This window comes from Pristiophorus japonicus, chromosome 17 (genome assembly GCF_044704955.1).
Source record: "Pristiophorus japonicus isolate sPriJap1 chromosome 17, sPriJap1.hap1, whole genome shotgun sequence".
Lineage (NCBI taxonomy): Eukaryota > Metazoa > Chordata > Chondrichthyes > Pristiophoridae > Pristiophorus > Pristiophorus japonicus.
The window spans coordinates 113,706,216-113,723,627 of NC_091993.1; the positions used below are offsets into that span (position 1 = coordinate 113,706,216).

Sequence of the window (17,412 nt, forward strand, 5' to 3'; positions counted from 1 at the left end):
TAGGAGCAGGAGTAGGCCACATGGCCCCCTCGAGCCTGTTCTGTTCCGCCATTCAAGCATGGCCGATCTTCGAATCTGCCCTCCTACCCGATCGTCTGAACGGCTGACTCCAAAGTTTGCACGTGCTCAGTTGTTTGAAGCCCACATGATTCACATCGGCGATTCGCTGATCCATGGCTCCATTCTACTTACCACTTCTTTTTTGTGATTCCTCTCCTTTCATGCTACATCTTCAAAAGATTTATTTTCTTTATTTGGTCAACTGCTTGTCCCAGCATGCACTGAAAACCCACCACCATGCTGAGAAACCGAGGCAAGTAGCTTCCGTTTACCCGACGCGGCGTGGGCGAGTACTCGCTCCCTCCAAGGGACACACGTCACCTGTCAGTCAGTCAGAGGATTCAGGCACAGGTTAGCAAGAGCCAAAGTTCAGGTGATGCCCAAGTGTGTGCAAGGCTACTGATGGTGTGGCAAAAAAACTGTGCAGCTTACAGGACAGTGCACTGGTAAGTTCCAAGAAAAAATAACCTCCTTTATCCGGAACCCTCGGGACCTGGCCTGTTCTGGATAAGGGATTTTTCCGGACGAGGGGTGGTCACGTTAAATTGGATGGTACAGGTACTGAGCAAGGGGATATCGGGGCTGGCTGGCTTGGGGCTGGGAGTGCGGCAGAGAGATCATGGGGCGGGGGGAATGGGGGAGGGTGGAGTGGATCGCGGGGTCAGGCCAGCGATTGCGGGAGTCGGCAGCGAGGAAGGACTTCAATTTGTTCATGTTGGAGTTCTGCGCATGCGCCACCCGGTGGCCGGAAATGGTTCTGGACGAGGGGTGGTTCCAGACAAGGGAGTTCTGGATCAGGGAGGTTCAAAATCAAACCAAAAACAGCAAATGCTGGAAATACCCAGCCTTGTGTACTTAGGAACAGGAGGAGGCCATTCAGCCCCTCAAAACCTGTTCTAAATTCAAATCAGATCATGGCTGATCTGCACCTCAATGTTCCTACATTACAACAGTGACTACACTTTAAAATGTGCTTCATTGGCTGTAAAGTGCTTTGGAACATCCTGAGGTTGTGAAAGGCGCTATAGAAATGCAAGTCTTTCTTTCAACAGCCATCGTTCCATATCCCTGGATTCCCTCACATGACAACAGCAGGTTCATTAGCAACTGGAAAAAGGAACAAGCTGATGTTGTGTCTAGTTCTCAGTCAGAGGACCAAGTACAACGAAGGGTTCAACCCAAAACATGAACCTGCCTTTTCTCATTCCAGTTGCGGAGAGACCTGCTGCGCTTTTCCCACATTTGCTCGTGCAAAGTTTCCAATCCATTAAGTCACGGGTTTGCGATCGAGGCAAGGGAGGAAATGTTCTTGAAGCATGCCAAGCACATTTTAAAAAAATTAACAGCACCGACATTACCTATTGCAATATAACCGACCAAATATAACAACTTGTATTTATATAGAGCCTTTAACGTAGTAAAACTTCCCAAGGCGCTTCACAGGAGTGTTATCAGACAAAAAAAAACTTGACATCAAGCCACATAAGGAGAAATCTTCGAAATACTGCCATAGGATCTTTTACATCCACCTGAGAGAGCAGACGGGGCCTCGGTTTAACGTCTCATCCAAAAGTCGGCACCTCCGACAGTGCAGCCCTCCCTCAGCACTGCACTGGGAGTGTCAACCTAGATTGTGCTCAAGTGCCTGGAGTGGGACTTGAACCCACAACATTCTGACTCAGAGGCGAGGGTGCTACCCACTGAGCCACAGCTGACAGCACTGAATTAAAATTGTTCAGTGTGTTGGAATAGCAACTGAAAACACTCACTGAACCGCGACAGTTTTTTAAAAAAATACCAAGTCAACTAGAAATTGCTCCTCACCCTGCTGAGATGTCCAAGGAGGTAAAGGGTAAACTGTGCTGCTTTCTCTGCTCTTGTGTGAAGAATTACTGCAGGATTTGACAGCTTTCTCAGGAGCAGTGAGCTTCTCATCATCGTGGATGGTGCGTTCTTTGTTCTCCCTGTGACCAAGGCGTCAAAAGGGAAAACCAGTAAACAAAAACTGCAGCTAATGAAACATCTCCTACCTCCTGCCATATAAAACACGAGTTAGGCCACAGGAAAGATGTGATTGCACTAGAGAGGGTACAGAGAAGATTTACGGGGTGTTGCCTGGGGTGGAGAATTTTAGCTACGAAGAAAGATTGGATAAACTAGGGTTGGTTACTTTGGACCAGAGGAGGCCGAGGGGAGACCTGATTGAGGTGTATAAAATTATATGAGGGGCCTCGATAGAGTGGATAGGAAGGACCTATTTCCCTTAATAGAGGGGTCAACAACCAGGGGGCATAGATTTAATTTGATAGGTTTAGAGGGGATGCGAGGGGAATTTTTTTTCACCCAGAGGGTGGTGGAGGTCTGGAACTCACTGCCTGAAAGGGTGGTAGAGACAGAAACCCTTACCACTTTTAAAAAGTACTTGGATGTGCACCTGAAGTGCCGTAACCTACAAAGCAATGGACCCTGGGCTCAATTTTCCCCGGTGATTAGCGCCGTTTTTTTGTAACAGGCTGCTTTTTCTGGCTGGACTTAAAAATCCGCAGTTTCTCCAATCAATTTGCACCAGTGTAACTCATTTAATTCCGTTTTTTTTTGGTACTTTTTTTTTTCAATCCAAGGACGGCGTAACCAGCCACCTCCGCCAATTCTGGCCATTTAGTGAACTTTGGCCAGCTGATAGTTACTCCATCTCTGCTTAGGCCAGTCTATGTGGTCTCTCGAGAAAACCCTTGCGGAGAGTTAAAGAAATCAGCGCGGGCAAGTACATCGGAGGCCTGGGCTAGGGGCCGGTCCGGGACCGGCACTTACTCGGGGAGCGGAGAAGCTTGGCGGGGAAGGGAGCAAACTGATGGCACTCACCGGCCACAGCGGACTGGGACCGGCACTTACTCGGTGAGCGGAGAAGCTTGGCGGGGAAGGGAGCAAACTGACTGGCACTCACCGGCCACAGCGGACCAGGAAGGCACCTCACTTGGGGACCGGAGGTAGCCGATCTGAAGGCTTGGTGCCCGGGGAGGGGGTGGGGTGGGGTGGGGGGGGGGGGGGTGGAGGGAGAGAGAGGTCACAAGACTCGCGGGGGCGGGGGGGGGGGAGGGGGGGGAGGAGTAAAGAGGAAAGAGAGGACTTTACTGCGCATGTGCGGCCATTTCAACGACGTCAAGAACGTGAGTTTTTTATCCCCACGCAGGCGCAGAAGGCCCGGCTGCGTTTTTTGGCGCAGACCGCAGGCTCCACCCCCCCGAGGCGACTGGCCACGCTGTGCGGGTCCGGATCCGGATTACAGCAGAAACATCGGGGAAAGTTTGGACATGTTTTTCTGGTGCATTTCTGGACCTAAATAAGCGACGCAACTCTGACAATATGCCAGAAAACAGGTTTGGGGAAAATTGAGCCCCATGAACTGGAAAGTGGGATTAGGCTGGATAGCTTTGTTGGCCGGTGCGGACACAATGGGCCAAAATGGTGTAAATTTCTATGGGCTAGAATTTCCACTAGGTGCCTAAGACCCCAAAAAATGGGCCATGTTCCAGCGATGTGGGATGTCTCGGCCTTGCTGATCGCCGGCACAAGGCCCTTTTTTTTTGTTGCAATTTTCCACTCGGCCTTACCCCTGCGATGTCAAATGGCCGATGTGATTTGAGATCGCACCGAAAACTGAAGTCAAAGAAAAAAAAAAGCTTCCCTAGCAACGCTATTCTGCGCACGTGTGGGATTTTTTTTTGTGGTTAAATTTCTTTGCTGCGTTTTGAGATGTCAGGGGTCATCACACATGCTCAGAAGCACAGGGAGGGGCAGAGAGAGAGAGAGAGAGCGCGCAAGAGGAAGAGCTGTTTTGTGTTTGGTGGAAGTGATTTTTGAATTCGGATTGAAAAATAATTCTTATCGACTTATAATTTTTTATTGCACAATATTGAAAAATAATACATTATAATATATTATATAATAATAGATATAATAGATAAAAGAAAGAATGGAGGGAGATAGTGAGAGGAAAAGGGTTAAACCTTTTAGCGAGGAGGCCAACGAGGCACTCGATAACATAGTAAGTGGTAGGTGGGATGACTTGACACGGGGTGGGCATGGAAAATCTCCACCCCGTGCATATCGGAAAACATGGGCCGAGATTGCCGATGTCGTAACCTCGGCCTCGAATGAAGCACATACACCTGACCAGTGCAGGAAAAGGTGGAAAAGCTTGTCGACAGCAACCAGAGTAAGTTGCATTTTATATTTTATAAATGTAATATTTAAATGATGCATGCAAATTTTAATAGGAATCTTGAATGTCATTTCCTTGTAGTATTAATTAATTTATGCATCAACACTAAGTTGAATTTTATATTATGAAATATTTTCATAGGCAATGCATTGCAAATTTCTAATCGAACATTTAAATCTATCAATCTTAAATGTTTATTACCAAGTCCATTAGCTTATGCCAGGCAATGTTATCTTATCATTTACAGAAGAAGATATCTATCAATCGAGCCGAGCAGAGGAGGACAGGCGGCGGCTCTGCTCAGGTGCAGATTTTAATCGGAATAAGAGGAGCTTGCGGTCGCCTTAGTGGGGCCGGACAGCCGTTCGGTCACGACCCGTGGTGTGGCCGAACCCACCCTCGAGTCTCGTGAGTAATAGGAACTGTGCAATGTGTCAAACATTATTAAAGACATCTTAAAAATATCTTAGTTACGCATGTAATGTCCTGCAATTATAATGCAATTTAATATATACTTTTGATGTACTCTTGATTTACGAAGGAGGTCGTGGCAGCCCTGGTGAACCCTTGTGCATATGGGCTATTGAAAAGTATTCTTATGTTATGGGTTATTGAAAAATTGATATGTATATTTACTAATAATGAGCACCTAATAAGTTGTTTAGAAATGTCATTCGTCTTTAAGATCAAGTGTCTCATCCAGTCCTCCTGCACCGTCAAATATCTCGCAGGAGGAAGAGGAGGAACAGCTGCCAAGTGTGGAGGAGGAGGAGGAGGAGGAGGAGGAGAAGGACAATATTCTTTTTGTGGTGGTTGGGGGGGGGGGGGGGTGGAAAAAGAGGGGACACAACGAAACAACCTGCGGCCATCTCTATTGAGATGGATGAGGCACCGGGACCAGGTGTGCAGGTGGTGATTCCAAGGCGCAAAATATTGCAGACGCCGACCCTCTGGAATCGCAGCCTCCTAAGACAAGCGATTTCAGACAAGTTCAGGTAAGACTGCTTTTCCGTGTACCTTCGTTGGCTGAATGGTTGTCTCCTCTGTCTTCGTCTCCGTCTCCGTCTACGCATTACTCTGCCACCTCTTCGCTTGATCCTTTCAGTAACCAGTGTGTGAGCAGTTATAATTAATGGCAGGGAAAGCATAGGCCCCATATCACTATCAATAATTACTTTCACTAATTTAAAATAATCTCTGTACTCTCTACGCTGTAATCCAGTCAGTTTAATAGGCCCCTACAATATCAGTAATTAATTTCACTATATATAAAAGCACTTTTCAAAAATAAAAGCCTATACAATACCTAATATATTATATATATCCTAATCTAATGAGTTGAATTATCTTTAAATAACTCTCTAGATAACTCACAACTATTTAGCTGCTTCTTTTCTGTTGCTTCCGCCCTTCCTCCAATCTTCAAAATGGCGTCCGTAGTGCCCATTTCCTTCTGTTAAGTCCAATAAAAGCAACTATTTCTCAGCGATCTTTTGGGTCTTGCATCAGCCCAGCGAAGTGCATGCTAGGTGCCAAAACTTGGGATGGGCTTTGTGTAGGCGATCATTTCGGCGATGAGAGTGGAAACTTGGGGCACCTGTTTTTCCGGCGATGTTTTGGGCCTAGTTTCCACTTTTTCATGAAAATGGGCGATAGAGGTCAGTTTTGGGCGATAGATGGGCGATGTGAAGTGGAAAGTCTAGCCCTGTGATTCTTTCGCAATTCCTCAATTTAGTCTGATGCTTCCTCCTGATCAGCCACTAGGGGGAGCTGGCGAGCAGTTTAAGCCGACTCTCACTGGAAGCGCTCATTCCCACTCAGGTCCCTGCCCCCAGCCCCACACAATCAGATTTATGGCCATCAAGGCACATCTCCTCAACCAATCCACAACGCAGTATGGTCACAGGCCAGGAAGGTGCCCCATCACACGGCCACACCATAGTCAGTCACTTCAGCTTGAATCCAACAACAACTTGTATTTATATAGCGCCTTTAACATAGTGAAACGTCCCAAGGTGCTTCACAAGAGTATTATGAGCTAAAACATTTGACACCGAGTCACATTAGAAGAAATCAGGGCAGGTGACCAAAAGCTTGGACAAAGAGGTAGGTTTTAAGGAGCGTCAGGTGGGCAGGAAATTGGCGAGGGAAAAACTGACATAAAAAAAATGTAATACTAACATTATAGCAATGATGTGTGTTGAAGGTCAATAGCGCTGATTAAAGTAAGCGGTTCAATAAATATAACTAGCATCACCTCTTTGGTTGCGATATTAAATGGATTTACCGTGGAACTTTTACACAACAGCATTCCCTGGTTTGCTGTTTGTATTATTTGTTGGACTCTCTCGGTTTATCTAGCCCTATGGCAGGTGTCACAATTTTGGGAGAGAAACACACAGGAATGAGGGACTTGAGTTACGTGGAGAAGCTGGGGTTGTTCTCCTTGGAGCAGAGAAGGTGGAGAGGAGATTTGATAGAGGTGTTCAAAATCACGAGGAGGTCTGGACAGAGTAGATGGAGATAAACTGTCCCCATTCATCATCACGGGCGGTCCCTCGAACGAGGATGACTTGCTTCCACAAGAGTTCACAGGTGTTTCGATGAAGGACCCGATGTTCCAGTCCTGAACTCCAATTGAGGGGGTGGAAGATGCCTGTGCGTGGATTTTTTTAACGTGTGGTGACCGTTGTACATCAGTCACTACTGTCCCCATTGGTGGAAGGGTCGAGAACCAGACAACACAGATTTAAGGCGATTGGCAACAGAACCAAAGGCAACGCAAGAAAAAAAACTTTTTTTCAGAGCCTCATATGTTTAGCTAGCTTCCCCTTAAATCAGTGGAGGACAAAATGCAGCCCACTAATGAAATCTATCCAGCCCGCTGAGGCTTGGTTCGGAGGTTCAAATGCCCGCCCCACATGACATCAGGAGGCGGGTCATTGTCTCCAAGACAGCAGGGGAGTCTCAACCAAAAACAGAGGCAGGGTAAGTCCAATCTGCTGTTTGCTGCATCAATGTGCCGTCACTGTAACTGCTCCGTTCAAGTTTGCAACAAAAAAAAACAATATATAGACTGTGCTGCGTAGAACGCCCTCTGCTGGTGGCGACGGGATCTGCAGCACCAGACTCAAATGTCTGGAGTGAGAACAGAAATCGAAAGTGAAGCAGAAAGAAGCGATTACAGGGAAACCAGAAACCTTGCTGCATAATCTGCAGCTTGTAAATCAGCAAAGTTATTCACACTCAGTCACTGCAACGTGACAGGTTTGTGGGTTGTTTCCATTAATCTGTGCAAACTTTCCGGACAAATGCACGAAAACACAAGTACTTTAAATATATAAAATAATGGCAATGGCAGCATGACTCGGAATTGAAGCAAGCGAATCGATTGGAAGATTGTTTGCTTAGAACTTTAAAAAAAAAAATTAAATGTGCAGCAAGATTTTAGTCTCAACTCGTCCCCAAGGGAATGTTAGCGACAAATTCAAACTGAGTCCTGGGCTCGGTTTCATTCCAGCGAGTTGTAAAGTGCTAGTCTTTGTTTATTGGTGCAGTGGGGTGAAAGGTGTTGCCTGAATCGTGCGGGAGCACCGCCAGCCCCCGGCATAACTCCGGCCCAGACCCAGGTCCCTGCCATTTCTGGGAGTTTCCTCAGGGAAGAGTGGGGGGAACTTCTGGCCCAGTGGTGGGAAAAATACAGCCAGAGCGCAAGCTGCACACTAGTCTGCGTTGAGTCCATGTGCTCCGGGGTCCTCTCCCGTGGCTAAGTCAGCGATGAGAACCCCCCCCGGCCCTTGCCCCACCCCCACCCCCTCTAATCCCTCCCCCCGAGATATCTGCACTCCTAATTCTGCCCTCTTCAACATCCCTGATTATAAATCGCTCCACCATCGGTGGCCGTGCCTTCTGTTGCCTGGGCCCCAAGCTCTGGAACTCCCTCCCTAAACCTCTCATCCTCGCTATCCTCCTTCAAGACGCTCCTTAAAAGTCACCTGCCCTAATTTCTTCTTATGCGGCTCAGTATCAAATTTTTTATTCACACAATACTCCTGTGAAGCGCCTTGGGACATTTCACTACATTAAAGGTGCTATATAAACACAAGTTGTTGTTGTTGTTGAGTCACGGCTGCTCATCCCGATGACTTGTTTACTGAAGAAAGAGGCGGGTGTTGTGTTTTTCCTCTCCAAGACCCCAGAGTACGACGGCAGTGGGGGGTGGGGGCAGGGGCTCTCATCGCTGTCTTAGACACGGGAGAGGATCCCGGAGCACATGGACTCCAGGCAATGGCACGGATTGTAGTTCAGGCCTTGCGAAGGCTCGGACTCCTGTACTCCGCACACAGAGAGAGAACACCTCTCGTGTCAGAGAGCCTACAGACTCGCGCCGCTCAGTCAAACAGCCACATAGACCTTCAGTACAACATATAACCCTCGATCAATCATTGCATTCATGAAGTAGCGGAAGATTTTCCTATTTTACACTACATTGTGTATTTAAGATAGTATCTGTGCTATTGGAATTGTTTACGTCATTGGGAGGGTTGACGAGGGAGTGGTGATCAACGCTATGAGTTGGCCTGTTTCAAATTGATCAATTTAGCACTCTGCCCTCACCAATGACGGTTAGTGAGGTTATTAATTCTTGCACAATTATTCACATGGTTTAATATTATCACACTTAGTCAGCACAATGGAGGCATAACTAAATGGAGCCAGGTATATGGGACATTGCATTCACGGTTTTTAATTTTAACGGTAGTGTTGTTTTGTTAAGGTGACATTGTGTGTCTGTGGCAATGTTCCCTCGAATTTGCCGCGCGGTTTCTCCTCCGGCATCAGGGGCTGGTGAGCGTCCTGCACGGGACCTCCCGATTGGTGCACGGCCTTCAGGGGAACATTGGTGTGCAGCCCTCAACAGCTCGCCAAAGCTTGCCAATGGCCCTCCAGCACAAATAATTGCCCTCCCCTGCCTTAAATGCATCTATGCTATTCACGTCAGCTATTCCCTGTGGCAGCGAGTTCCACATTCTCACCACTCTCTGGGTAAAGAAGTTTCTCCTGAATTCCTCATTAGTGGATTTATTAGTGACGGTCTTATATTTATGGCCCAGAGTTTTAAACTCCCCCTCAACTGAAAACATCTTCTCTACGTCTACCCTATCAAACCCTTCCATCATCTTAAAGACCTCTATCAGGTCACCCCCTTAATTTTCTCTTTTCTAGAGCTAAGAGCTCCAACCTGTTCAACTTTCCTGATAAGGATATCCTCTCAGTTCTGGTATAGAAACATAGAAAATAGGTGCAGGAGTAGGCCATTCAGCCCTTCGAGCCTGCACCACCATTCAATATCATGGCTGATCAGGCAACTTTAGTAACCCATTCCTGCTTTCTTTCCATACCCCTTGATGCCTTTAACCGTAAGGGCCACATCTAACTCCCTTTTGATTATGTCCAACGAACTGGCATCAACAACTTTCTGTGGTAGAGAATTCCACAGGTTCACAATTGTCTGAGTGAAGAAGTTTCTCCTCATCCCAGTCCTAAATGGCTTACCCCTTATCCTTAGGCTGTGACCCCTGGTTCTGGACTTCCCCAACATCGGGAACATTCTTCCTGCATCTAACCTGTCCAATCCCATCAGAATGTTATATGCTTCTATGAGTTCCCCTCTCATTCTTCTAAATTCCAGTGAATATAAGCCTAGTCGATCCAGTCTTTCTTCATATGTCAGTCCTGCCATCCCAGGAATCAGTCTGGTGAACCTTCGCTGCACTCACTCAATAGCAAGAACGTCCTTCCTCAGATTAGGAGACCAAAACTGTACACAATATTCCAGGTGTTGCCTCACCAAGGCCCTGTATCAGCCCAGTAAATCTTTGTACCATCAGGGTGGGGGAAACAAAGTTTCCACACTTCCTGACAGGGACTGCAAAAAGCAAATTATCGCTAATCTGCCAAATCGCAAAGGCGGATTTGCAAAACACAACAGGATTTTCAAGATGAAAAAGCCTTTGTTGATAAACGTTACATACCTTTCGTGAACTTTGCTTCTTCCAGTCTTCATTGCACCATAACCATAACTGTTATCTTTCTGTCAGTGAAAACGAGAAAGGCTTCATTGTATAATTATACTTTTTGAAGGATCGAAATATTACAATCCTCGAGTACAGACTGTCTCAGGTATATACACATGCAAATGTTACGCTCCTTAGACAATTACATAATCCACCATCGCTGCTCCAACTTCCAAGGAAGGCTAGTTATCTTCCCTCCTTTCTCGGGAAGGGATGTGCCTTCCTGTTAACCAGCAGAACCAAGACTATCAACAATTCCTCCAAGGGTGAATAGCTGAACACATACCCCAGCAAATTACAGCCATGTTGTTTGCTGAGAGTCAATTATTGAATAAAATAAATTGTTCAGCAAATAAAATACAAGATTTAACTTCCAATTCCTTTGTTGCAATATTAAATGGATTTCCTTGGGGGGAAATATGTACAAAGCATTAAAGGAGGCAGGACCGATTGAGACAGCGGTTAAAAAAAAGCAGATGGGATCCTGGGCTTTATAGAACACAAAAATAAGGAAGTTATGATGAACCTTTATAAAACACTGGTTCAGCCTCAACATGTACAATCGTGTACAATTCTGGGCACCACACTTTAGGAAGGATGTGAAGGCCTTAGGGTGCAGAAAAAATTTACGAGAATGGTTCCAGGGATGAGGATCAGTTATGTGGATAGACTGGAGAAGTTGGGGTTGTTCTCCTTAGAGCAGAGAAGGTTGAGAGGAGATTCGGTAGAGGTGTTCAAAATCATGAGGGGTCTGGGCAGAGTAGATAGAGAGAAACTGATCCCATTGGCGGAGGGGTCGAGAACCAGAGGTCACAGCTTTAAGGTAATTGGCAAAAGAACCAAAGGTGACTGGAGGAAAAACTTTTTTTACGCAGCGAGTGGTTATGATCTGGAATGCACTGCCTGAAAGGGTGGTGAAGGCAGACTCAATCGTGGCTTTTAAAAAGGGAATCGGATAATTATCTGAAGGAAAAAAAAAAATTGCAGGACTATGGAGAAAGAAAAAAGACTTGCATTTATATAGCGCCTTTCACCACCACCAGAGGTCCCAAAGTGCTTTACAGCCAATGAAGTACTTTTTGGAGTATAGTCACCGTTGTAATGTGGGAAATGCAGCAGCCAATTTGCACGCAGCAAGCTCCCACAAACAGCACAGCGATACTGACCAGATAATCTGCTTGTAGTGATGTTGATTTGAGGGATGAATATTGGCCAGGACACCCTGCTCCAATTTGAAATAGTGCCATGGGATCTTTTACATCCACCTGAGAGGGCAAATGGGGCCTTGGCTTAACGTCCCATCTGAAAGACGGCACCTCCGACAGTGCAGCACTCCCTCAGCACTTCACTGGGAGTGTCAGCCTAGATTTTTGGACTCAAGTCTCTGGAGTGGGACTTGAACCCACAACCTTCGGACTCAGAGGCGAGAGTGCTACCCACTGAGCCACTGGCTGACAGATTAGCCAGGATGTCCATTCCTGGTCACTATGTAGTGAACTCTGCTGGAAGTACGTGTATGGATGACAGAGACTGGACTGCGCTGCTCCCCAGTGTCAAATAGCACAGTCGAGCATCGCAATGACTGTTTGGGCGAGGTATCAGAGGATGTGTGTGGCATGCCAAGGAGTCAGTATCTACGGAGCGGTGGGGAAAGAAGAAAATTGGCAAGGAATAAAAAGATCGGCAACACTTTAATCTGCAGGATTGTGAGCCTTACCACTCTGATGTTGTGCAAAATGGCCCCTTCGCTCTAGGGTTACGCCCCTTCATTGCGATATTTCAACATCACTCACCCGCTCAGTTGGCTTGATGTGCACCACTGGGCGCACACACTTTGGGTGGACAGCGCTTCCCTGCTCCTTGGCGTTTTCATCGCTGCTGGGTTTATGAGGAGGAATAGGCTTTGCCTGTTGCCTCTGGTCAGGAACGCGAGGAAGGTGCAGAGACTGCCCACGTGCTGCGGGCTCACTTTGGAAACATCGCTTGTAGACCAACTCCATCTCTTTGCTGTGGGGCTACGGAGGAGGGAAGAAATAAAACACACATCACCACATTTGCCGCAGTACCGGGTGTGAAGGTACAAAGACATGGCCTCAAACATCCAGGGTCACTCCTGTTTACCAATTACATTTCAGCTCAACCAATGTTAAATTGACAGTTCACCCAGGATCGGGGTGGTGTAATCCCAACAATTACTGGCACAGTACTGGTATTTTGGGGCTTAGAGGGCTACATTTGGAAGTCAAGCTGTTTAAACTTGACTTGTATTCCCTGGAATTTAGAAGATTGAGGTGGTGATCTGATCGAGGACTTTAAAATGTTGAAAGGATTCGATGCAAACTACTTCCCCTGGTGGGGGAAGTCAAGAAAAAGGAGATGTAATGTATGCCCCTGTGAGTATGCTCACAGCCTTTTAGAGCTGTTGCATTGCGAGTGGCTTAGCCAATCACGTTGTTGGGGTAAAACTCCGAGGTAGAAATAAATCTACTCCGAGACCAAAATGAGAGAGTAGAGAACACACACAGTTTATTAATACAAGGTACCAGGGGAGTTATGTGTAGGTTCCTCAACCAGGCACAAACTCAACTTGGTGTTACACATACAGCATATTTAAAGTCGTAAACCGCAGAGGTCACATGTCACTACTTCCACATGACCCGATCATCTGACATTTCAAAAGTCCCCATACAGCAGTTTTACAGTTTGTTGTTCGGCACACTTCTTTATTTTAGGCCAGCATCTGGTGTGCGATCGACCTCTTCCCTCTCGCTGGCAGTTAGTTTCCATGTTGCTCAGCATCTTGTGACCTTTTCGCAATTGCTTATCGCATCCTGTCATTCAGTACATGCTGGGTCGATTGTTTTGTTCTTCTCCAGCACAGCAATTTCGCACTAACCCTATTAACCCCTTCAATCCCCCATTTGGCCAAAATTTTTCATATACATAATTCTAGGCCAACGTATGCTCGGTCTTTATGCAGAAATTGGTGACGTGATGTGCCGGTTCCCGAGCCCCGGGGTCTCCACTCCGGGGTCCAGGTTCCCATCTCCTGTCGCACCTCATTCTGCTGCTCGTAAAACCTCATCATATAGGTGTTTTGGCCGTACGTACGCCACCTTCTGAGACACTGCTAGGTTCTCGTAGTTTGAGGGTGGTTGGGTGAAGGTCTGCTCGATAGTAAAGATGGCAGTGTTTTGCGGATACAACATTTAAGTAATATACATAGGCATTATTACCACCACCACAAAGGTAACCAGGCCTTGGATTAGTGATGTTCCCATAGATCCTAACCACCCTGAGAACCAGCCCCACAACGTGGAGGCTGGTGGTTGCTTAAGCTTTTTAACTTCTTCTTGGACATGCTCAGCCAAATTGGTAATTTCTCCCGTGCTATCCGGGATGTATGTACAACATTCGGCCCTGATGAGAACAGAGGTTCCCCCTTTTTCTGCCAACACATAGTCAAGGGCAATCCGATTTTGCAGAGCTACTGTGCGGAGGGCTACCATCTCTGCATTAACCTTAACTAGGGCTTCAGCTGTATAGTTGGCCACCTGTTCCAGGACGGAAGCCATGTTAATGGATTCCCTTGCCAGTTTACCCGCTCCATACCAGGGAAACGCAATGACCCAGAATCTTTCATTCTCTATGATGGCTCGGTCTGGCTCTCCGGTGGAGGTCCTTCAGAGAACCCAGGTGATACATGTAGGGTACGATATAAGCCAGATAACAAGATCCCATCCATTCTCAGAGCAGCCAGGAGTAGGCCCTGTGACCACACACAAAATGAGTCCCGTTGTAGGGCGTATACTTATTTATCGCTGGGGGGTCCCATTGGACCGAAAAGTCACCGTTTCCGTTTAATGACAGGAGTGTCACCCTACCCCCTTCGGCAGGTAAGGGAAGGCTATATGTGCAGTTACTATACCTCACAATAGGATCTTCCGGTCATCCCTGTCTTGAGACATAGCCCCCCCCTCCCTGTCCCTTCTTACACCTTATTCTCAGGAACAGTGGTAGATAGGAATCGTTACAGGTTGACTGTATCCACCCACTACACTGTTCTGGATTATACCCATGACTTTTACGTTTTATCATGGTGCTGCCGTCTGCCTCTATGGCATAAGAGCCAACGCGTGTGGATCCTGTTCTAACTCCAAACATTCAGCTGGCCATCTCATCATCACGAAGTGGGGTTGGCTGTAGGGGAATGTCTTCCTCCGAGTGTGTGGGGACATGGGCACAGACCCAACAGCTGGCAACGTTGGCTATCTTGGCATAGGTGTGTGACATGTACAAAAAGATGTTCACATGTAACTCTCCCTTGGTCCGTGGGGGTACTCTGGCCCGCATCCTCCCAAGGCTACATATTACAATTACACAAAAAAGCAAATGGCACATAATATCGTGTAACACATTCATCTTGGATCGTCTTTATTCCTTCCGGCGTTTTCTGCTGAAGCTTCCGCCTTCAGTTTCCTAGAATGTGTATGAAGGCAGGGTTATTTGTTTTATTCGCTGGTGCTGAGGTCATTGGATTCATATTCTTTGAGCTGGGATCAATGTTTCCATCGGCCAACCCCACCCATATCTATGCAGGCGCACGTATCTCCGCTAATTAGGACTTCAAATGGGCCAGCCCAATGGCAGACATTTTACCATTACTTTCACGCCTACCTGCGGGACCTCTCCCTGGTCCTCCAATTCCTTCTGTTCGACCCTGCCTGCTTGCCGCTCCCTCACTTCCTTCCTCAATTCCTTAAGTTGCTTCCTCACTTCCAGGACGTATTTTCCAATCCGATCCCTCAGGGATCCTACGTCGGATCCCCCAGTTATGATTCCTTCCGGCAGGCACATCGCCCGGCCCGTCATCGACTCATATGGAGCTAATCCCGTCACTCGGTTAGGAATTGCCCTTTGTCTCATCAAGATTGTGGGTAGTAAATCTGCCCAAGCTTGTCCCGTCTCTTGGATGGCCATTGCTAGGGCTGTTTTAAGTGTCTTGTTCATACGTTCTACCATCCCAGAGCTTTGCGGGTGGTAGGGGATATGAAACTTCTGTCTAATACCCAACATAGCACACACCTCCATTATTTGTCCGGTAAAATGGGTTCCCTGGTCAGAATCGATTTGGATAGGGAGGCCCCAACGTGGAATTACTTCCTCTGCCAATATTTGGGCCACCGTGATTGCGGTGCAATTTCGCGTGGCGAACGCTTCTACCCACCGCGTAAACTGATCTATTATTACTACAGTATTTCTTGCCCCGTAAAGTCTATCTGTATACACTCCCACGGCCCCCTTGGTCGTGGTTGGTGAGCCATTCTAACCTTAACGGCCTTTCCTGGGTTGTGCTGTGCACACGTGACACATTGCTGACAGTACTTAGCTACGTCCCGTCCCATTCCTGGCCACCACCAATCCCCAGTTATGTTTGTTATCATGATGTTCCATCCGACATGATTGATGCCGTGGTGTAGTTCCATGAGCATTTGTCTAATACAAGCCGGGGCTATCACCTTCCCATCTTTCCTCCATACGAAGTCGTCACCCTGGCTCCCTCCTTTTGTGCCCCAATCTTTCTTTTCTTCATCACTTACATCGGCATGTAATCTCACAATGTCTATATCTTCCCTGGTAATACTACATACAACTTCTTCCTGTACTGCTGAGGGTATCCCTGCTTCCTGTGCCACTTTATCCGCCGTTTCATTGCCCCATTGGACATTGTTTACTACTTTCTAGTGAGCCTTAACCTTGATCACTGCTGCCTCTGCGAGTTTACTGGTGGCGTCTAATAGTAGTCTGATTCGGCCCTCTTGTTTGATAGCCTTCCCGCCCGAAGTGACGAATCCTCTCCTGGCCCAGGCAGTCATGTAGTCATGGACTACCCAGAAGGCATAGCAGCTGTCCATGTAGATATTCGCCCGCCGGCCTTCGGCCAGTTGGAGGGCTTCAGTCAGGGCAGTGAGCTCAGCTACTTGAGCCGACAGTCCTCCGTCTAACCTTCCCTTTCGGACAGTGTTTAGTGCTTCGTCTACCACCGCCCATCCCGTATGCAGGGTCCCCGAATATATTTCCGGGACCCATCCACGTACAGGGTCAGCTCGGGGTTTTCAAGGGGAATCCCACTTGTGCCCCAGTGAGTCCTCCCATTCCTGTGCCTGGCACTCACGAGGCTCACCCACGGGTAAGAGGCCCTCTGCCGGGTTTTCCCCAGTGTCTCGTACGATTTTTTTTATGGGAAGTAACACTGCCTCCCATTTGGCCCGGCATACGTTGGACACGGAGCACAATTTCCTGGTGTTGAGCATTTCCACCAAGGTATGCTTGGTGTGTAGTATGACTTCCCCCATTATTACTACTGGCTCGCAATGTTCACCGCCCAGGTTGCACTGTCCAAGGCTGCTACACATCTTGACAGACCTCCTGCCACGGGCGACTGTTGGGTGGAATAGTAAGCTACCGGGCGGGCTCTGTCCCCATGCATTTGGGCAACTACTGCCCCGTAAAACCCACCCTCATTCTCACAATGGATGTGAAACGGTGCGTTCCTATTGAGCAGTCATAAGCCGAGCACTGACATTAGGGCTGCCTTTATCTGGCCATATGCGGTTTCCTGCTCCGGGCCCCGCTCCACACTTTCGAGAGCTGGTTTTCCTCCTTTGACTAGCCTTTGTATTGGTTCTGCAATTGCCGTGAAGTTGGCTATAAAATTTCTACAGTAGTTAAAAAGTCCCAATACTTTGCACACTCCTCGAACCAGCTTCGATCGGGGCATAATGCGGATTGCTTCTTTTCTGTCGTGGGGCATTGTTTTTGTCCCCAGTTGGTGTCCCAAGTACTGCACCTCCTTTAATCCGATCTGAGCTTTCTTGGGGTTTATCTTAAATCCCGCTTCCATTAAGGCTTCCAGGGTTTCTATTAGAGCCCCCATAGGTCCTCTCTCGGCCTCCGAGGCAATCAACAGGTCGTCCACATATTGGAGGATGGTACTTCGGTAGGGGGCTAAATCTACGGTCTCCAAGGCTCGACTCATAGTTCGGTGAAATA

The 17,412-nt window shown here is 47.5% G+C and overlaps 1 protein-coding gene across 1 annotated transcript in view; it reads right to left on the minus strand.

The window, feature by feature from the left end:
* The window catches only part of LOC139228278 (uncharacterized), a 104,867-nt gene that overhangs the window by 50,299 nt on the left and 37,156 nt on the right, over positions 1-17,412 (minus strand). The window contains exons 3-5 of the mRNA XM_070859461.1: positions 12,153-12,374; positions 10,318-10,376; positions 1,885-2,024 (exon numbers count right to left, since the gene is read on the minus strand). Of these exons, the coding sequence (XP_070715562.1) occupies positions 1,885-2,024; positions 10,318-10,376; positions 12,153-12,374 (421 nt within the window). The remainder of the gene's footprint in view (positions 1-1,884; positions 2,025-10,317; positions 10,377-12,152; positions 12,375-17,412) is intronic.